At 49.1% G+C, this 20,856-nt stretch overlaps 3 protein-coding genes across 6 annotated transcripts in view; 2 read left to right on the top strand and 1 right to left on the bottom strand.

Annotated features, from left to right (window-relative positions):
- The window catches only part of LOC140729377 (leucine-rich repeat and calponin homology domain-containing protein 4-like), a 157,574-nt gene extending 156,155 nt beyond the window's left edge, over nt 1–1,419 (top strand). Inside the window, exon 19 of the mRNA XM_073049053.1 lies at nt 648–1,419. Within this exon, the coding sequence (XP_072905154.1) occupies nt 648–770 (123 nt within the window). The 3' untranslated portion in view covers nt 771–1,419. The remainder of the gene's footprint in view (nt 1–647) is intronic.
- Nucleotides 1,420–2,262: 843 nt separating this feature from the next.
- On the bottom strand, nt 2,263–7,820 carry LOC140729378 (uncharacterized protein C17orf114-like). Of its 4 annotated transcripts, none has more exons than XM_073049055.1 (3): nt 7,541–7,820; nt 6,761–6,870; nt 2,263–2,953 (listed from the first exon to the last, which is right to left on the bottom strand). In XM_073049055.1, the coding sequence occupies exons 1-3, from the start codon at nt 7,555–7,557 to the stop codon at nt 2,802–2,804; spliced, it is 279 nt and encodes a 92-aa protein (XP_072905156.1). In that variant the 5' UTR covers nt 7,558–7,820; the 3' UTR covers nt 2,263–2,801. The 4 variants fall into 4 exon arrangements, with proteins under 4 accessions (XP_072905156.1, XP_072905157.1, XP_072905158.1 ...); XM_073049056.1 differs by lacking the exon at nt 7,541–7,820 and adding an exon at nt 7,287–7,494; XM_073049057.1 differs by lacking the exon at nt 7,541–7,820 and adding an exon at nt 6,997–7,257.
- A 2,542-nt stretch (nt 7,821–10,362) lies between these two features.
- On the top strand, nt 10,363–20,505 carry LOC140729379 (stress-associated endoplasmic reticulum protein 2). The gene is made up of 3 exons (XM_073049059.1): nt 10,363–10,497; nt 14,577–14,652; nt 17,750–20,505. The coding sequence occupies exons 1-3, from the start codon at nt 10,414–10,416 to the stop codon at nt 17,788–17,790; spliced, it is 201 nt and encodes a 66-aa protein (XP_072905160.1). The 5' UTR covers nt 10,363–10,413; the 3' UTR covers nt 17,791–20,505.
- Nucleotides 20,506–20,856: the final 351 nt, after the last annotated feature.

The following is a 20,856-nucleotide window of genomic DNA, read 5'->3' as shown; positions in this document are numbered from 1 at the left end:
GTGGAGGGGTGCACTGGGGTTCGCTTCCTGAGGCTTCACTCTTTGCCCCGCTCCCGGCCCCACACCCACCTCCTCTGTATTGTGGGTCCTTCTGTCGCCAACTCGCATGTATCTGAACACTGCCGATAACTGGGGTTGTGTGTGGGGTCTTTACCCGCGCAGTCCCAGTGAATTCCTTTTGGGATGGGGTTGTTGAGAGATTACGACGGTGCTCCTTCTCGGGGCTCCCCTCCCTACCCCTCCTCCTCAAGCCCTTTCATGAACTAGGACACACAGTCGGAGACCTCTCGGCACCACTGGCCTGTTGATAGTACATGCTTAGGCCGATGGCATAGTGTCGATCTTGTGACCTGCTCTACCAAACGGTAACCTTTCCCTCCTACAAGGCCCGATCCTTTAGTTCCCATCCACCCACCGATCTCTGATTAAGCCCGGTGTCCAATGCCGCCCTGGGGCCATTCCTGCAATAAACCCGCCCCCCTCGCTCTGATCAACCCCAAGGTTTATTCCCTTGGTATTGACCCCCTTATCCCCGTTCTCCCGTCCCCGCACGTTGTCTCGGAAGGAGCCGAGTTGGACTGGACTTGGGTCCCCGAGTTTCCTTCGGTACCCTATGCACTTTCTGACACTTTCCCTTGCTCCTCTAGGACATACTCTGCGAGTCCCAGCACATCCTGGAGGAGGACGGGCTGCTGCGGGTGGCGGAGACTGTGCGGCACTTGGAGCTGGTGGCGCGGCGCAAACCGGTGCGGCTGGCAGAGGGAGAGTGAGGAGCCCGGAGCACCCGACTATAACGTTTACGCCTTCCGCATCATCCACCACGAGTTCTGATGTCCCGGGACAGCTCTCTCACAGACTTGGTCACGTCATAGACGGGAGTCCGTTCAGTTATCGAGTTCGTACTATCTCTGCAAGAACAGTTCATGTGCCCTCTCCCCAAGACACTGAAAGCGCCTTGAGATGATCACGCAGCTTTTCGCAAGTGAATCTGCCCCAACAATCCCTCATTTCACTTGCGGCGTTTAAAGGGAACATTTCTCTCTCTTCGTGGACCTTCCAATCCCGACCTCTGTCGTTCCATTTCCTTGTCCGCCAGTTGTAACGTTATTGTTGCCTTGACAACTTTGGACCATAACCTGTAACAGGCACCCCCTGTATAACACGCGCGTTTCTCGCTCTCAGAAAAAGTCCTTGACCGGAACGATTGACCGACCGTGTCTCCCTCTCCTCAGACGTTACCCGGCCTGCTGCTTGCCGTACGCACTTCCGAGATTCCAGCATCCCTGTCGGAGTGTCCGCGTCTTCCGTGGAAACAGTCCCCCTCGCATCCAGGTCCCCTCGTACCACAATTTTAAATGCAAACTCCAGACGTAATGTCCCCATTCCTGGAATTATTTTGGTAAATCTCTTCTAAGCTTTCTCCAAAGGCGTCACGTCCTTCCTAAAGTGCGTTTCCCGGAACTAGCCACAGGGCTCTATCTTCTTATCCGGAGCTAATCCACAGTCTAGACAGTGTTGTGGACGGGTTCACGCTGTGCCTCTTCATAAAACTAGGACACAGTCTACATTTAGCCCCCACGTCCCTGTCTCAAGCTGGCTTCAGCATTGAACAAATTCCCTCACCCTTCCGTCACTATCGCCACTGCTTTCTCCCTCTTCTTCCCCCCCCCCCCCCCAACACATATGGAACACCTACGAGGGACTGTTCACGTTAAGCTAGTTTCCTGTAACCGCAGTTGGAGTGGGGATAGATCCCTCTCCCACAGCCCGGACGAACAGGCAAGTTTACCCCACCCACCAGCTCGACGTGAGGTTATAGTGACCATTGGTGAGATTCTGTTCCGCGCTAAGCTCCTGCCCGCCCAGAACTGCTTGTCTGGGCTGTGGTGTCCCAACGTGGCGAACGGGATTGTTACGGATTCGCACGGATGGTGCTCATACTGACCGTCCATCCAGTCTGCCCCCCGCCCTCGCCGCAGATCAGCCAATCACATTAATTAACAGTCAGGACTTCCCATGTGGCTGACGCAACGAGCACTGTGATAGGTAATTGCTCCCGCGCTCTCCGCCCAATGAACCCCTTCTCAGTAATATTCGTCGCCCATTGGATCAACTGCCATTCACGCTGTTAGCCGATTGGTTCCCCTCCCATTCATGCTGTTGGCTAATTGCCAATGGCACCGGGGCCGAGATCGTGGGCGCCTGTCTCCCTGCAGAATGGGTATTCTCCACTTACCCCTGTCCCCAAAACACATTAACAACTCCTCCTAACCAGGAGTTTATTGACAAAGCGTTTACACTGGCATCCAGCAGACAGCGGCCGCGGTTGCCCACGACCAGTCCAACCGGTCCACTCTCAGCTGCAGGAGACGGGGCCACTTTGCAGTCGCCTGCTCTCCAGAACCGGGGTCGCATATCATTTCACCTGCGGTCTGAACGTGGTAAAGGACAGAGGGAGACTAATACGGGAATATCCCTGGTTATGCAGCTAGCTAAACAGAGCGACTGCGTAGCATAGGATAAGTGTGTCCAGCATAGCCATGGTGGGCCGAACGGCCTGCTTTCAAACTCTGACACCACGCTGTAAACATTCACTCAACCAGAGGCGAAAATGAATCCGTACACAAACCAGGCGTCGCCTCCCATCAGCCGGCCGAGGGCAGATTGCCGGAGACTTGCCGCCAGCCTGCGCCCCTCCCCAGTCCCACCCTGCAGGGTGACGGACAGTCTGATTGTACGGCGAACGGACACGGCTAGGCCAAGCATCCCGGGACCCGGCGCCTGTGGCCGTACGTTGAGGGTCAGATGGTGGAGTTTATGGCCGAGGTGGGCGAGTCCAGCTCGTGTCGGAAGGAAACTCTCGCTTTCTCGCTGAAGTAAGCACTGTAACCGAGATTGCGGCCGCCAGCCCCTGGCTTGATCGGGTGCACAGACTCCAGTGGGGATACAGGACCTGAGCGGAGCGGAAATCACACAGGATTAACCAGCAACACAGTCTGCACAGATGTGTCCTCATAATCCTACCCCTTCCCTCGCCGTGAATACACCCGCCCCCCCCCCATTTCCTTCACACTAACCCGTGCACATTTACCCAGTCCCTCCCTATGAGTCGAGCAGAAATAATAGAACATCTCGAGGTGGGGGGCCGTGTCGGGAGGGGTGGGGTGCTGAGGGCTCATCTGTATGAAAAGGTCGGGGTGAAGGGATCAGAGGCGACAAATGCAGAGCAAGGTTAGTGTTTACTACTGGGTGGTAGGGCAATTCGGACGAGGGCCGCGATGGAGCGAGAGGACAACAAGATGGTGGCAAAAATACCCATAGAGAGAAAGGTGGAATTCGTTTGATGCTGGTGGGAGACTAAACGCGTCGGTGTTCCGGCGACCTTGAGCATCTTTATACACAGTCTGTAGAGACCGTGAGACGTTCGGCCCATCGAGTCTGCTCCGCCATTCCATCATGGCTGACAGTTGTTTGACCCCGTGTCTCACGGGAAATCGGGACTGGGATTGTTGAGGTGGCTTCGTCCCCCACAAAGGGCGGGATCTTCTGGTGACCATCCATTTCAGTTCGACTTCCCTTCCCGTCATTGCCGGTCCCCTCTACTGCCACGATGAGGCCAAACTCGAGTTGGAGGTGCAACACTACGGGACGGACCGGGCTGTGTCCACAACTCTCTGGAGAGGTTTTCATTCCAGGGCATTAGTGTTCCCATACCAGGCCGTGGTGCGAGCGGGATAAAATATCGACACAGCATCGTGGGCCAAAGAGCCTATATATCGTGCAGCAAGTTTTCTATATTCTGGTGACAGGCCTAAGCACAAGGATGACGTCTGCCTCGAATTATCCAGGGTCCGGTGAGATTACCCACAGTCTGCAGACAGGAAGGAGAAACGTATCGGATGTTTGAAAAGCCTAGAAACCAGTTCTCCCGGTTAGAAAAATGAGAGACCAGCTCGAAAAGTGGCAGATGGAATTTAGTGCGGGGTTTTATTTCAGTAGGAACAACAGGGTGGGTCTTACACAGTGAACGGCAGAGCAGTGAGGATTGTGGTAGAACAAATCGATTTGGGGATACTGATCCATAATTCATTGAAAGTAGCATCAAGGCACTTGCAGAGCGTCAGGTAGGAAAGGTTTGAGGGGATATGGATCAAACAATGGCAAATGGGATAAGATCAGATTGCAGTCATGGTTAGCATGGACCAGTTGGGCCAAATGGCCTGTTTCTTTGCGGTATGACTCTATAACTCTGAAAGCTTTTGGAACATTGGCCTTCATAAATCAAAGTACTGAGTAAAGGAGATTGTATGTTATGTTGGAGACTTTGGTTGGACCTAGTTTGGAGCTTTGGGTCACCTACCTATAGGAAAGATGTAAATAAGGCTAAAAGAGTACAAAGAAAATGTACAAGGATCTTGCTGGGTCTGGAGGACCTGAGTTATAAGGAAAAGTTAGGTCTTTATTACTTGAAACGTAGAAAAGTGAGAGGAGATTTGATAAAAGAATACAAAATTAGGAGGGGTATATGTAGGGCAAATGCAAGCTGGCTTTTATTTTACTGAGGTTGGGTGGGACTACAACAAGAGGTCATGGGTTAAGGCTACAAGGTGAACGTGAGGGGAAACTTCTTACAAACATAGAAACAGAAAATAGGTGCAGGAGTAGGCCATTCGGCCCTTCGAGCCTGCACCGCCATTCAGTATGATCATGGCTGATCATCCAACTCAGAACCCTGTACCTGCTTTCTCTCCATACCCCCTGATCCCTTTAGCCACAAGGGCCATATCTAACTTCCTCTTAAGTATAGCCAATGAACCGGCCTCAACTGTTTCCTGTGGCAGAGAATTCCACAGATTCACCACTCTCTGTGTGAAGAAGTTTTTCCTCATCTCGGTCCTAAAAGGCTTCCCCTTTATCCTTAAACTGTGGCCCCTCGTTCTGGACTTCCCCAACATCGGAAACAATCTTCCTGCATCTAGCCTGTCCAATCCCTTTAGAATTTTATACGTTTCAATAAGATCCCCCCTCAATCTTCTAAATTCTAGTGAGTATAAGCCTAGTCGATCCAGTCCTGCCATCCCAGGAATCAATCTGGTGAACCTTCTTTGTACTCCCTCTATGGCAAGAATGTCTTTCCTCAGATTAGGGGACCAAAACTGCACACAATACTCTAGGTGCGGTCTCACCAAGGCCTTGTACAACTGCGGTAGAACCTCCCTGCTCCTGTACTCAAATCATTTTGCTATGAATGCCAACATACCATTTGCCTTTTTCACCACCTGCTGTACCTGCATGCCTACCTTCAATGACTAGTGTACAATGACACCCAGGTCTCGTTGTACCTCCCCTTTTCCTAATCGGCCACCATTCAGATAATAATCTGTTTTCCTGTTCTTGCAATCAAAGTGGATAACCTCACATTTATCCACATTAAATTGCATCTGCCATGAATTTGCCCACTCACCTAACCTATCCAAGTCACCCTGCACCCTCTTAGCATCCTCCTCACAGCTAACACCGCCGCCCAGCTTCGTGTCATCCGCAAACTTGGAGATGCTGCATTTAATTCCCTCGTCTAAGTCATTAATATATATTGTAAACATCTGGGGTCCCAGCACTGAGCCTTGCGGTACCCCGCTAGTCACTGCCTGCCATTCTGAAAAGGTCCCATTTACTCCCACTCTTTGCTTCCTGTCTGCCAACCAATTCTCTATCCACATCAATACCATACCCCCAATACCGTGTGCTTTAAGTTTGCACACTAATCTCCTGTGTGGAACCTTGTCAAAAGCGTTTTGAAAATCTAAATATACCACATCCACTGGCTCTCCCCTATCCACTCTACTAGTTACATCTTCAAAGAATTCTATAAGATTCATCAGACATAATTTTCCTTTCACAAATCCATGCCGACTTTGTCCGATGATTTCACCTCTTTCCAAATGTGCTGTTATCACATCTTTGATAACCGACTGTAGCATTTTCCCCACCTTTGATGTCAGACTAACCAGTCTATAATTCCCCAGTTTCTCTCTCCCTCCTTTTTTAAAAAGTGGGGTTACATTAGCCACCCTCCAATCCTCAGGAACTAATCTAGAATCTAAGGAGTTTTGAAATATTATCACTAATGCATCCACTATTTCTTGGGCTACTTCCTTAAGCACTCTGGGATGCGGACCATCTGGCCCTGGGGATTTATCTACCTTTAATCCCTTCAATTTACCTAACACCACTTCCCTACTAACATTCCCCTATTTCACTCAGTTCCTCCATCTCACTAGACCCTCGGTCCCTTACTATTTCTGGAAGATTATTTATATCCTCCTTAGTGAAGACAGAACCAAAGTAGTTATTCAATTGGTCTGCCATGTCTTTGTTCCCTATGATCAATTCACCTGTTTCTGACTGTAAAGGACCTACATTTGTCTTGACCAATCTTTTTCTTCTCACATAACTTCTTCATTCAGAAGGTGGTGAGAGTGTGGAACAAGATGCCAACACAACTGGTGCATGCGAGCTCGATTTCAACGTTTGAGAGAAGTTTGGATAGCTACATGGATGGTAGGGGTATGGAGGGCTATGGTCCGGATGCAGGTCGATGGGGGAGAAGACGAGAATTGGGCTGAGCCGTGATGGATTGGGGAGCAGACTCGATGGGGCGAATGGCATAACTCTGCTCCGCTGTCTTATGGTCTTTATGGTGGTGTGAGTTGGGAACAGGCAGTGGTGGTGGAGAGAGGCGGACAAAGGAAATACTCACCTTCCGGCCTCTGCCTCTTGGCCAACTTGCCGCGCTCCCTGCGCCTGTTGTACCAGGGGAAACACTTAAGTATGTCCACACCCATCGCCTGCCTGTCAGCGAGCCGTGTCCTGCGACAAAGTACCGGAGGTGGGGTCAGCATACTCCTCTGTTATCCCTCAGCCGGAGTCAGGCCACCCCACACTCTTCCTTCGTCTGTCCCCTTCCCTCACACGCCCGCCAAACTCCCTCCCTACCTGTCCGCTACCCCCTGCTCCAGGCCCGACTGTGGGGCGCGGCGCCGCAGCAGCCGACTGATCCTCCAGCCAGGGGTAGGTCTGAAGGACACGGAGGAGGGCCTTGCGCTGCGCTGTCCACACCCTCGCCTCTCTTTTATCCCCCCTTTTCCACCCCCAGTGGCCGGAGCATGAACCCAGGCAGATCGCCCCTTCCTCTACCCTCCCCCGAGTCGCTCAGAATTCTCGCTGATCGCAGCGGATTCTCCGCGCCGTTTGTTTAATCCCCTGAAGCAAACCCGTGTGCGTACCGTCTGCGCTGCCGCGACGGGCCCGCAGACACCTACGGAATTCACTTCTGACGCTGGCCCTGGGACCCGAGCCAATATCCCTGAACTCTCCCTCGGGTTCTGCAACGCTGCATACGAATCGTCCCTTAAACCGCCCCTGGTCGCAGAGCAGAGTAACCAACCCAGCGAGTGCTGGCAGACCGACCGACCCACCCCGAGGGGACCGCAGGATCCGCTCAGGGGGTGAGGGGATACATGTGTGGCACTATACGTACGTGAAAGCGGGGTACATAAGCCGATAGGAGCCGAAGGCGGGGGGTGGGTCACAGTGACGAGGAGTGATGTTCTGAAGTTAACTCCCGCCAGTAGCGACCTGCCTGTGAACTGCTCCATGTATCTCAGGGTTTCCCTCATAGCAGGAAGCCTGGTGCCCAGTCCCGCTGTCCGGGGAGACACGGACCACACTCAGACCCGTTCTCCGAGGAGACACTGGCGCGGTCAGGGCTCGTCCCCCCCGGACCCGTGCCAGCACAGAGGAATTGCACTACGCTACTTACAGGGCCAACGACGAGTATTCAATTCCGCCTCAGTCTATAACGAGTTGTACACTCTCCTCATAACCACGTGGGTTTCATCCAGTACGGCGGTTTCCACCCACATTCTAAACAGGTACTGGTTAGGGTTAGTAACTCGTGGACACGCCAGGCGCATAGCTTGTACATCCTCGGACCTCCGATGCATCGATGTACAAGCTAATCTTTTAATATTTTCATTGACCAAGTCTGCACAGCGCACAACAGAAAGCTCCTGAGGCAGGCAGGGTGTCTCACCATTCAGGCAGAAGGCACGAGAGATTCTGCAGATGCTGGAAATCCAGAGCAACACACACAAAATGCTGGAGGAACTCAGCAGGTCAGGCAGCATCTATGGACAGGAATAAAAGTTGGTGTTTCGGTCCTTCATCAGGACTGGAGAGGGAGTAAGAGTAGAAGATAGGAGGTGATAGGTGGGTAATGAGAAGAAATCTGATAGGAGAGAACAGTGGGCCATGAGGGAGGGGCACCAGGGCGAGTGATGGGAGGATTCTGAGGTACGGGGAGGTGAAAGAGAGGAGATAGCGAAGAGGAAAACAGATACAATAGATGACCTCGACAGACTCACAGGTGTCGCCTCACCTGGAGGGACTGAATGGTGTTGAGGGAGGAGATGTAGGGGCAGGTGTAGAACTTGTCTTGCCGCAGCTGTTCTGGAGGAAGTAAGACGCTGTGAGGTTTGAGCGTTGATGCAGCCAGCCGACGTGGATAGGTGCCAAAAGGGAGATCAGTGGGGAGGGATGAGTGGACAAGGAAGGGGCACAGAGAGTGATACACATTGTACCTGTGCATATGTCAATAAATTCAGCTTTGATTTTACCTGATCTTTACTCAAAGTACGTTTATTATCAAAGTACATATACAGTACACAACTCTGAGATTCATCTTCCCACAGACAGCCACGAAACAGAGAAACGCTATGGAACACATTCAACAAAAGCACCTAATGTACAAATAAGGAACAAATTGTGCAAATGGAAAAAAAAATTCAAAAACATCAAACCACGGAGTCCTTAAAATGGTCTAGGAATGTTTAGTTCAGTTCAATGTTGTGCTGTGTCATTGGTTGACTGCAGGTTGCAGAGCCAGTCCACCTCAATCAAAATCAGACAAAATAGCAACATGAACTACAGAGTCCAATCCAATCCACAAACCACTGATCGAAGCTCGCCCAAAACCCAAGGCCACGTTGAGCAAAGCTCGCCCGAAACCCAAGGCCACGTTGAGCAAAGCTCGCCCGAGACCTGAGACTCTGGCACCATCCTCCAGCAGGCAGGAATATGATTCAAGATTGTTTATTGTGATCCTTCAGTAGACATGTGTAAAGAACAACAAAATGATTGTTACTCAGGATGTAATAAAAACACAATAAGCATAAATAACACAGTAAATCTCAACATGAACAATGTTCCCAGGCCTGTTGAATGTGGCTAGGGTTAGTTATACACAGAGTTTTAATGGCAGTTGGCAGTCCAACTCTAATGTGCATTACTGCTACCAACTGGACAGGAGTGTGGTGTAGGGAATTGGGGGAAACTCTTCATTACTTCTCTTTCAAATCCCCATAGATTGTACGTAATGAAAGATGATACTGTGGATTAAAGTCACTCCCATAATTTAACAAAGCTTAAAAATGTAAACTATCCACCCCAAAGATTGTGATGAAGCCTGCATCTGCTTTCTTTCAAACTTATAGGCTTCGAAATAGTATTTGTTCAACTATTTCATAATGATGACAAAACCTACATAACCCAGAATAAGGTTTCCAACAAGATATAAGGAATAATTAAGTAGAGTATGTTCAATCCAAAATTGTGTCAAAATAATTGCTCCCCTTTTAGTTTTTATCCCCTCCCCAAAACCTAACAGTTTTATGTAGTATGTGGTGTCTCTCCTTATGCCCATTACCCCACGAGTCTTGCCATAACCCTAATTCTTAACCCTACCTCTTAACCCTACCAACCTCTTGGCTTCTGATTTGCTAAGTTGCAAAGTCTATATCCACAGATGAAATTTTAACAGCTTTTATAGCTAAACAATCAACCCGCTCATTCCCCTCAACGCCTCAGTGTACTGGGACCCATAAGAAGAGACGTGTAAACCAAAACCTTGTAGATGAAATAATGTTTGATGAATTTCCAATAGTCAATCTAACCTACAGCGAGAATGGCCTACTTTAAGACTCATCAAAACTGAAAAGGAATTTGAACAAATTACAACTTTACGTGGACAATTTTCCCCACCCACCTTAAGCTTTAGTTAGTCTCTGGCAGCGCAGACATTCTGCATTCGAGTTCGTGAACTGCGCTATAGGACATACTGAAGCGGATGAGAAAAGAATGCTCACGCTAATCTGAACCAACGAGATCATGCGGACTTTAGAGGCGGGAGTGAAATTATGACTGACAGCACATTCCACCATTGGGTGGTTAGGGACGCGGGGCGGTGCCCATCGAAAAGAGGAGGGTTGGGCTTATGTTTGAGGGCCGGTCCCTGGTGAGTAGTTCCGGTTCCTGTCGCCGCCTCCCTGGCAGTCGAGTGGCGGTTGTGAGACCATGGTGGCGAAGCAGCGGATCCGGATGGCCAACGAGAAGCACAGTAAGAACATCACCCAGCGCGGCAACGTGGCGCGAAGCACTGTGAGTACCCACCGGCCCCGGGCTGCCGTCGCCCATCGGCTCCCGGTGCCCAAATCCTACTGTTTACGTGGCTCTTCGGCAGTTTGCGTGCACTCCGGTTACGTCATGACGTTGCCAGCTGATTGACTTTCTTGGGGCCCAAGGTTTTGATTGGTGACCGCTAAAGTCAATACAGTAAAGTTCCTCCTTTTTGCCTTCTCGCGGCCAATTATTTGTAAGGGGGCGTGTCATGCAATGCCAGCTCAACGGGGGTGGGAGAAGAGCGCGACGGAAGGGAATAATGACCGGGCGGGGATGGGTGGGGAGGGATGCCGGATAATGACGGGGAGAGGTAAGGAGAGTGCCTTTTGGGGGGGTGCTGGATAATGACGGGGAGAGGTAAGGAGAGTGCCTTTTGGGGGGGTGCTGGATAATGATGGGGAGAGGTAAGGGGGCTGCCTGTGGGAGGGGTGCGGAGGGTGCTGGATAATGACGGGGAGAGGTAAGGAGAGTGCCTTTTGGGGGGTGCTGGATAATGATGGGGAGAGGTAAGGAGAGTGCCTTTTGGGGGGTGCTGGATAATGACGGGGAGAGGTAAGGAGAGTGCCTTTTGGGGGGGTGCTGGATAATGATGGGGAGAGGTAAGGGGGCTGCCTGTGGGAGGGGTGCGGAGGGTGCTGGATAATGACGGGGAGAGGTAAGGGGGGGTGCCTGTCGGGGGGGTGATGCTGAGTGAAGGGGGGTTTCGTGGGAAGATAAAGGGGAGTGCCAGTTAGTGACGGGTATGGGAAAGGGGGAGTGGGCTGGCTAATGATAAGGAGAGGGATGTGGGGGGTGCCAGATAATGACTGGGAGGGGAAAGGCGACTGAAGAGTGACAGATGGTAAAGGAGTGTTTGGTGGCGGGGCAGGCGGATGTGGTGCTGGGGTGTGATGGAGGGTAAAGGGAGGGTGTTGGCTGAGGGGAAAGGGGGTGGGTGCTGGAGAGTGAGGGAAAGGGGGAGGTAGCTGGAGTGGAGTGTGGAGGTGGTGCATGTGAGCTCAATTCCAGTGTGTAAAGGAAGTCTGGATGGTAAGGTTAGGGAGAGCTATGGTCTGGGGGTGGGTCGATGGGAGTAGGTAATTCAAATGGTTTGGCACAGACTGGATGAGCTAAAAGGATTGTTCCTGTGCTAAACTTTTCTATGATTGCATGAAACCTTCCGACAGGGTAGGCGGTTAATGCTACCCTGTCTGAGTGGGTCTTTGAGGATGCCACCCGGCACTGGAAGCCCATGGGTTGGGAGTATTAAGATGTTCAGAAGGTGGCTGGCAAGGTGAAGTGCAGGGTCAGTTTGATCCTTGACGAGTCAGGCCATCAAAAGTTACGGGGGAGAAGACAGGAGAATGGGGTTGAGAGGGATAATAAATCAGCCATGATAGAATAGCAGAGCAGACTCGATGGGGTGAACGGCCTAATCCTGCTACTGTCTTATGGTCTTTATGGTGGTGTGAGTTGGGAACAGGCAGTGGTGGTGGAGAGAGGTGGACAAAGGAAACACTCAGCTTCCGGCCTCTGCCTCTTGGCCAACTTGCCGCACTCCCTGCGCCTGTTGTACCAGGAGAAACACTCAAGTACGTCCACACCCATCACTGGCCTGTCAGCGAGCCGTGTCCTGTGACAAGGTACCGGTCAGCATACTCCTCTGCTATCCCTCAGCCGGAGTCAGGCCACCCCACACTCCTTCCTCGTCCATCCCCTTCCCTCACACACACTACCCTGCCAAACCCACCCCCACCCTAAAAGTCCGTCTTTAGCTTGAATTACTGTGGGGTGCCCTGATGTGATGAAAATTGTTAATGATCTTTATAGAATAATAAGGCACTGCAGCCATCAACCTGTAACTGGATCATAGCCTTCCATACCCCTCCCATCCATGTCCCTATCAAAACTTCTCTTCAATGCTTAATCCACACTGAGCTCAGTCCACACTCGCACCACCCTCTGAGTGATCTCAATTTCTGTGTTTTCTAACCATTGGACTTTGCTTAATGGTAGAAGCTGTTCCCTATTGCCCAGCCCCTGTGCAGTGTAACGTGGTGAGGATGGTCTTCATGGGACCATCTCTGTACCAATCTCTTTTCACCTGTCAAAATTGAACTGGAGTGTGTAAACCATGGTGTTGAGAGGCACAGTCCTTTCCAGCTCTGCCCACCCCCCAATCACATCACTTCACTTGTCTGGTCCTGAAACCCTTATCTGTTGCCTTGTCAATACCACCCCTAATGCACAGAAACACCAATGCCCAGGATTTGAAAAGTCTACAGCCCAGGCACCAGGATAAAGAACACTGTCACCGGAAAGCATCAAAGATCCCCACCATCCAGGACATCCTTACTGCTCCTCATTGGACAGGAGCCTTGGGTCCCACACCACTAGGTTTAGGAACAGTTATTACCCTTGAACCAGCAAGGTTGTCTTCACTCATCTCAGTTCTGTATTGATTACACAACCTACAGTCTCTCTTTCAAGGAATCTACAACTCGTGTTCTCGGTATTTCTTTATTTGCACATTGGTTGTTTGTCAGTCTTTATTTATGTATAGTTTTTCATAAATTCAATTCTTATTTTTCTTTGAATGCCTGCAAGAAAATGAATCTCAAGGTCTTTTTTGTGATGTGCCTCCCTTTTTCTGCTTCTGAAAATCATTCACTTCAAACCCGGCTGTGCTGTCCAAACCTGTGCTCTGTCCCCATCATCCATCTGATGTAGACCTAACCTGTCTACAGCCTCTGTTTTCCACGTCTCTGTGATACCCTCTCACACTCAGCCTGAGATGACTCTGCTTCCAAATTCTTCTCGTCTGTCCCCTCACCTGCATCTATCCTGACATTTCTTCCCTAAACATCCTGGCACTCTCCTCCTTTACAGTGTAAACTATTTGATCAAAGTTTTGACCAGGTTTCCTATTATTGTCTTCAGAATCAGGTTTAGTATCACTGGTATATGTCGTGAAATTTGTTAACTTTGTAGCAGTAGTATAATGCAATTTATAATAATAGAGAAAATAACTGAGTTACAGTAAATGGGTGATGGGGGTCCTTAATAATGGACACCACCCTTCTGAGGCACTGCTCCTTGAAGATGTCATGTACATTGATGGAACTGACTAATTTTACAACTCTTCAGTTTACTTCGATCCTGTACAGTAGCCTCCACTCCCCCCTCCCCCCCGCCGGAAATCCAGTACCAGGTGGTGATGCAGCCAGTCAGAATGCTCTTCACGGTATATCTATGGAAGTTTATGACAAATTACACCTCCTCAAACTCCTAATGAAATACAGCTGCTGTCTTGCCTTTTTTGCTGCATCAATGTGTTGGGTCCAGGTTAGACCCTCAGAGATATTGACACCCAGGAACTTGAAATTGCCCGCTCTCTCCACTTCTGAGGATTGGTTCCCGTGTCTTCCCCTTCCTGAGGTCCACAATCAGCTCTTTGGTCTTACTGATGTTGAGAGCAAGGTTGTTGTTGTGACACCACTCACCTAGTTCTATATCTATCTCCTGTACACCCTCTCATCTCCATCTGAGATTCTTCCAGTGATGGTTACATTAAAATTAATGTGGTATAGCACCAGTGAGATGTCTGGGCAGGGATTGACAATAAAACCATAAAGCCATTAGGTACAGGAGCAGAGTTAGGCCATTCAGCTCATCGAGTCTGCTCCACCATACAATTATCCCTGATTTCTTTTTTCAACCCCATTCTCCCCATAACCCTTAACCTGTTACCAATCACAAACCATTCAATCTCTGCCTTAAATACCTCCAATGACTCCACAGCCATCTGTGCCAATGATTCCACAGATTCACCTCCCTCTGGCTAAAGAAATTCCTCCACATTTCTGTTCCAGAGAAGCATCCCTTAATTTTGAGACAGAGGGTGTGTCCTCAGATCCCAATCAGGTTAGTGTGCAGGATGGGCCAGAGTGGTACAATCTGGCCTTGTCAGTGTGCAGTGGGACTTGGTGGCTGGAGTTAGTCAGTCAATTGGCATTGGTGGGGTGGGAGGAGTTGCCTGGCTGCCTGCGTCCACACTAACGGTCTCTGTGGTTTTCCAGCGGCCCCTGCAGGAGGAGAAGGCCCCGGTCGCTCCCTGGTTATTGGCTCTCTTCGTGTTTGTGGTGTGTGGATCAGGTGGGTGTCTCACTTTTAATCATATGGTGTCTTGTCAGCAGTGAAGAATGCTTTATGACTGATATACACAGACTGGTCAGTCTGCCCACGGAAGAGCTCTCCAGTCAGTCTCATTCCTCTGTTCTCTTCCGTCTACCTCCTCGATTATTCTCCTCGATCTCCTTTTGGGGAAAAAAAACCTTCATTATCAGATTTGTTTCAATAAAATTATTCTCTTTACTAAGATCAGAAGAATCTTATTGTTGTTGGGCTTCCCTAGTTGCCCTTGAGAGATTATGGTCTGTCTAGGCCTTTCACTATTTGATAGGTTTAATAAGACCGTAAGATATAGGAGCAGAAGTAGGCCATTTGGCCCATCAAGTCTGCTCTGCCATTCAATCATGGCTGATTCAATTCTTCCAGTCATCCCCACTCCCCTGCCTTCTCTCCATTACATTTGATGCCCTGGCTAATCAAGAACCTATCTATCTCTGCCTTAAATACACCCTATGACTTGGCTTCCACAGCCACTTGTAGCAACAAATTCCACAGATTTACAACTCTCTGACTAAAGTAATTTCTCTGCATCTCTGTTCTAAACGGACATCCTTCAATCCTGAAGTCATGCCCTCTTGTCCTAGACTCCCCTACTATGGGAAATAACTTTGCCATATCTAATCTGTTCAGGTCTTTTTAACATTTGGAATGCTTCTGTGAGATTTCCCCCCCTCATTCTCCTGAACTCCAGGGAATACAGCCCAAGAGCTGCCAGATGTTCCTCATACAGTAACCCTTTCATTCCTGGAATCAATCTCGTGAATCTTCTCTGAACCCTCTCCAATGTCAGTATATTCTTTCTAATAAAGGAGCCCAAAACTGCACACAATACTCTCCAAGTGTGGTCTCACGAGTGCCTTATAGAGCCTCAACCTCACAGCCCTGCTCTTATATTCTGTACCTCTAGAAATGAATGTCAACATTGCATTTGCCTTCTTCACCACCGACTCAGCCTGGAGGTTAACCTTTAGTGTATCCTGCACAAGGACTCCCAAGTTCCTTTGCAACTCTGCATTTTGAATTCTCTCCCCATCTAAATAATAGGCTGCCCATTTATTTCTTCCACCAAAGTGCATGACTATATACTTTCCAACATTTGCCACTTCTTTGCCCATTCCCCTAAACTACCTAAGTCTCTCTGAAGGCTCTCAACACTCAACACTACCCGCTCCTCCACCTATCTTTGTATTATCGGCAAATTTAGCCACAAATCCATTAATCCCATAGTCCAAATCATTAGCATACATTGTAAAAAGCAGTGGTCCCAACACCAACCCCTGTGGAACTCCACTGGTAACCAACAGCCAGCTGGAATAGGATCCCTTTATTTCCACTCTGCTTTCTACCGATCAGCCAATGCTCCACCCATGCTAGTAACTTCCCTGTAATTCCATGGGCTCTTGTCTTGCTAAACAGCCTCATGTGCGGCACCTTGTCAAAGGCCTTCTGGAAATCCAAGTACACCACGTCTACTGCATCTCTTTTGTTTACCCTGCTTGTAATTTCCTCAAAGAATTGCAGTAGGTTTGTCAGGCAGGGTTTTCCTTTCAGGAAGCCATGCTGGCTTTGGCCCATCTTGTCATGTACCTCCAGCTACTCCGTAATCTCATTCCTAACAATCGATTCCAATGACTTCCCAACCACTGATGTCAGGCTATCAGGTCTATAGTTTCCCTTCATTTGTTTCAATGAGACTCCCCCTCATTCTTCCATACTCCAGTGAGTACAGGCCCCAAGTCATCAAACGCTCCTCGTGCATTAACCCTTTCATTCCTGGCATCATTCTCAAGAACACCTATCCCTGTACATAATTCCATTTCTGTGCGAGATTTCCAAGTTCCCTTGTCCTTCCAGAATCCCTGGCTCTCTGATTCTCAGAATTCCTATTCCAAATGTCACCTGGTTTGTGCAGGGTATCAGCTTGCTCTAAAGGCCTGTGGTTTTGTCATTGGTGTGGAGGTGGGATGGGGGGCAATGGCTGCCAGAGCTGGAGCAGTATCTTCAGCTGCTGATGGATGAGAGTCAGAGTCCTAGGTCCTTTGGCCCAACTGCTCCATGCCAACCAAAATTCCTGCCAACAGGCCCGTTTGTAAAGATTAAAGATTAGCTTTATTCGTCACATGTACATCAAACCATACAGTGAAATGTGACGTTTGCATCTATGGCCACACAGTCCAAGGATGTGCTGAGGGCAGCCGCAAGTATTGCCCCTCTTCTGGTACTAACGTAGCAACCCCTCAACTCACTAACCTCCCGTACGTCTTTGGAATGTGGGAGGAAACTCATGTAGTCACGGGGAGAACAGGCAAATTCCTTACAGATAAGGATGGAAATTGAACCCTCCTACCATTAACAAAGGGGATGCTGAACACCAGGTTGGGAATTCCTGTTCTGAACTTTTCCCATCGTGTTGCTGGCCAAGTACACTTTGACTGTTGTTAATGTACCTGCCTCAACCTTTCCCTGTAGCAGCCTGTTCCATAGTGACCATTCTTTGGGTGGAATAGTTATCCCTCAGATTCCTGTAAATCTCACTCCTCTCACCTGAAACCTGTGCTGTTTGTTCCTGATTCAAAGTTATTTGCCACACTTGCACCGAAACCTATTGTGAAATGCATTGTTGCATTTCACCGTCAACACAATCTACTGAGGATGTGCTGAGGGCAGCCTGCAAGTGTCACCACACATTCTGGCACCAACGTAGCATGCCCACGGTGTTCGGCAGAGCAAAGCGAAACAGAGCAGGCCAAGCGACAAAACAAAAACAGCAAGACACGAGCCCTTCTCCCCCACACACTCTCTCACCCCAGGACATCTCTGGTCTCCAGTGGACTCCTAATTTGCAGACATCAAGCTGCAACTCCACAGCACTGGGAGAAAAGACTGCGTGCATTCGCCCTACATGTGCCCCTCATAACTGTAACAGCCATTGAACGGGCACAGTTCAAGGTGGGCTGAGCCATCTGATCCTGGTCAGGAATATCTGTTGTAAAGACCAACTGGAACGTGTGGGGTTGGAGCGATATATTCTAATATTTTTCCTTCTTTTCTTCCACCGCAGCAATTTTCCAGATTATTCAGAGCATCCGGATGGGAGCTTGAAGGATGATCCAGCTGGTGGGAGCAATTTTCCGTACACCCATTGCCGACTGTTTCTTCTTTTCACTCTCTGATTCCTGATCGACTTCTGTGTGGACTGAACAACAAGCTTACAGTCTTATATATAAATCCAAATCTACCATCAGTATTTCCCAGTAATAAGTAAGGCGGGTGCACATTGTAGACAGTGATATATATATAGAGATATATATATATACATATATATAAAGTAACTTATAGAATAAGGCAAAAATAGTGGCAACCTGAGCAGTATACGTATTCCAGCCATTTGCTGATGCTCAGTGTAACTCATCACTTCTCTTCGTTCCTGTAAACACAAGGACGTTCTTTACTAGTGCTGGGTGCACTCACTCAAGGTTCCTTGCCATAGCTAACCCTCAGTTTAGGGATTCCTAACCTTTGTTATGCCATGGACCCCTACCATTAACCGAGGGGTCCATGACCCCAGGTTGGGAATGCCTATCTTCTTCTCGCTGTCTGGTAGCCTGGGTCTTCCTCAGAGTTTGTCTCTGTTTGCCGGGTGTGACCACGAGTCTGTCAGTGTCTCCCATCGCTCTGCCGTCCACAGGGGTGTGGGGCTGACTCTGAAGGAACAGGAACACCTCTGTTGGGTTTTAAAAAGCCTTGCCAGTCCAAGCAAATTATTTATGCACTTCGTCCTGTTTGAGGGATATATAGTTTGGCAGGTTTTTTTCTTACATTTAGACAAATGGAAATGAGATGCACTATTGTTCTGCATGCTGACTTGTTACGTAAACCTCACACTCTAGTAATCCTGTAGACTGATCGGCACTTTCCGAGCCTGCATCATGGAGCAGATGGCAGTCCGGTCACTGTGGACCTCTTCCCTACAGGGACTGTCAAATCCTGGCAGGCTATGGTACTGACTGGTTTAGTAAGGTGCTGGGTCACTACAGGTCTCTTTATTCATACAGTCTCCTGTTCTCTGGTGTGCAGTGCATCATTCCTTCTGCCTCGCACTCACATTGGACTTAGCAGGAGCTGATCTCGAGGGACCAGTCCCTGATCATTTCAACTGACCTGATTAATAAGGAGACCAAGTTCCACCATACAGCCCAGCCGCAAGCACGGCAGCTTTTTGTCATAGGACCACTGACCGGTAAGCTTTTCTTATCCCTGCATGTTCATATGGCTCCATCCAACTCCAGTGGACACCTCTCCAATGTCCACTATAACCAACTCCCTTGTAAGCTCTTGGCCAATATTGCAAGTGGCTTAACCCCTTAAGTCATCTGTGCTGCCCTTGCCCTGGGAATGTGTGATGGGACGGTGTGGAGGGAGCTTCACTCTGTGTCTGACCCCGGGAGTGTGTATTGGGTCATTCTGTCCAATGTGCCATATCTATCCCTGTAGTGTTATTTCAGCACAGGTATTTTTTATAACTAAAAGAAAATAATTAAGTTGTTGAACAGATGGTTCAATCTGTAAATATCTGTCATAGAAGCAATTATCTACTAATTGGCATTTCAGACCTTCTGTGAGTGGTCCATTCTTGTAAAAGTCCTGATGCAGAGTAGAACCACCCTGGTCCTCTCCTACCCCATGCCTTCTTGTGCTGGTGTGGTTTTGCTGGCCATTTCCCATGCCAGCTGTTCTGTGTAGGGTGAAACATCACTGGAATCGGGTCAGAGAAGATCTGATCCTCCTGCTGTGAAGATCATGAAGCGTTCTCACTCCATCTGTTAAATGTGGGATTGTGCAATGTTCTGGGCTGATCTTTATCCCAGCACCCTGTAGCTCTTTAGACTCCAATAAATTGGACAAATTATTGTTTCCCCTGAGTCACCACTGGCTGGACAGGTCTGTCTGCCTGTTGTTGTCACCACAGTACAGCCACTCTGACAGGTTCAGGGAGTGATGGACTGAGATGATCTGTGATCTGGGCATGTACCCCTGACTTCCAACCGGTTGACTGTAGGCTTTCTCTGGTCACCATGGAAACGTAGACCTCCACTCCCTGGCTGGTCTGTGGCTTGGTAAGAACAGGGACCAGAGAGTAGGCATATCTCACTTAACCTCTGCACCAGCTTGAGAAGTACCTTAATGTTGAGACAACCAGTGACCAGGGGTTGAAAGTTTCCCCTGGTAATTGGCCTGGACCTGGACCTGGACTAGATCAAACCCCTTCCACTGCTTGTTAGACCAGAGTCTCAGTGGAACTGTGGCAACACTGTGCTACTGGCTCCCAGCACAGCAGCTACCGTGCAGGGGAAAGTCCTCTTGGACTAGAGCACACACACAGTGGACCAGCTTCTGTCCAATTAGACAAGCCATCTCCCAGTGGTCATTGCCTAAGGTTTTCGGATGGCATGGTAGCCTAGCGGTTAGTGTAACGTTTTACAGCGTCAGCAACCCGGGTTCAATTCCCACCGTTGTCTGTAAGGAGTTTGTACATTCTCCTGTGACCATGTGGGTTTCTTCCCGGTGCTCCAGTTTCTTCCCACATTCCAAAGACGTACAGGTTCGTAGCTTAATTGGTCACGAGTAGTTGTATGGCCAGAAAAGCCTGTTACCATGCTGTGTCTAAATACAATTAAATTTTACTGTCACTGGCATTTGGTTGAATTTTACATTTGAGTTCCCAACCCCTAAAGGGTGAATTTTGTACTAATGCTTCTGCCATCCTGGAACATTTGTATTTATCAGCAATAAAGGATGTACCTGCCTTGTTGTAAATGATTGTGGCTCTTGATTGATAAACTGCCAGTGGGGCCCACACTTCCTCAGCTGTCCCAGTCACAGCTCTCAGCCCACGTCAGGAACAGGGAATTTGCAGCGAAGTCGGCGAGGAACTCGGCGCCTCAACCAGCATCAGTGGGAGGGAACAAATTGTCACTGCGTTGGGTTGAAACAGAGAGGAGAGGCAAAGGGAAGGGGACTGATAAGAAAGGGTTCCGTGGTGTTGGGTCTGGTGATTTTTTTTTTATCTAGAGGGTCTTTGGAAGTAAAGAATGAGGCATAAAACAGTAGTTATGGCTGCTTTATTAAGTGTTACAAGACTGAAGAACAGACAAGGAAAGTGAAGTC

The sequence above is a fragment of the Hemitrygon akajei genome, chromosome 6 (assembly GCF_048418815.1).
Source record: "Hemitrygon akajei chromosome 6, sHemAka1.3, whole genome shotgun sequence".
Classification (NCBI taxonomy): domain Eukaryota; kingdom Metazoa; phylum Chordata; class Chondrichthyes; order Myliobatiformes; family Dasyatidae; genus Hemitrygon; species Hemitrygon akajei.
Note: the sequence above shows the minus strand (reverse complement) of the source record. Positions and strands in the feature narration are given on the sequence as shown.

What these genes read in the sequence shown, in the direction of transcription:
- LOC140729378 (XM_073049054.1), bottom strand. Translation starts at nt 6,902, where the DNA reads ATGCTGACCCCACCTCCGGTACTTTGTCGCAGGACACGGCTCGCTGAC. An exon ending in CAAGAGGCAGAGGCCGGAAG is followed by an intron (nt 2,954 to 6,760) that starts GTGAGTATTTCC and finishes CGCTCCGCTCAG; the next exon opens with GTCCTGTATCCCCACTGGAG.
- LOC140729379 (XM_073049059.1), top strand. Translation starts at nt 10,414, where the DNA reads ATGGTGGCGAAGCAGCGGATCCGGATGGCCAACGAGAAGCACAGTAAG. An exon ending in GCAACGTGGCGCGAAGCACT is followed by an intron (nt 10,498 to 14,576) that starts GTGAGTACCCAC and finishes GTGGTTTTCCAG; the next exon opens with CGGCCCCTGCAGGAGGAGAA. An exon ending in GTTTGTGGTGTGTGGATCAG is followed by an intron (nt 14,653 to 17,749) that starts GTGGGTGTCTCA and finishes CTTCCACCGCAG; the next exon opens with CAATTTTCCAGATTATTCAG.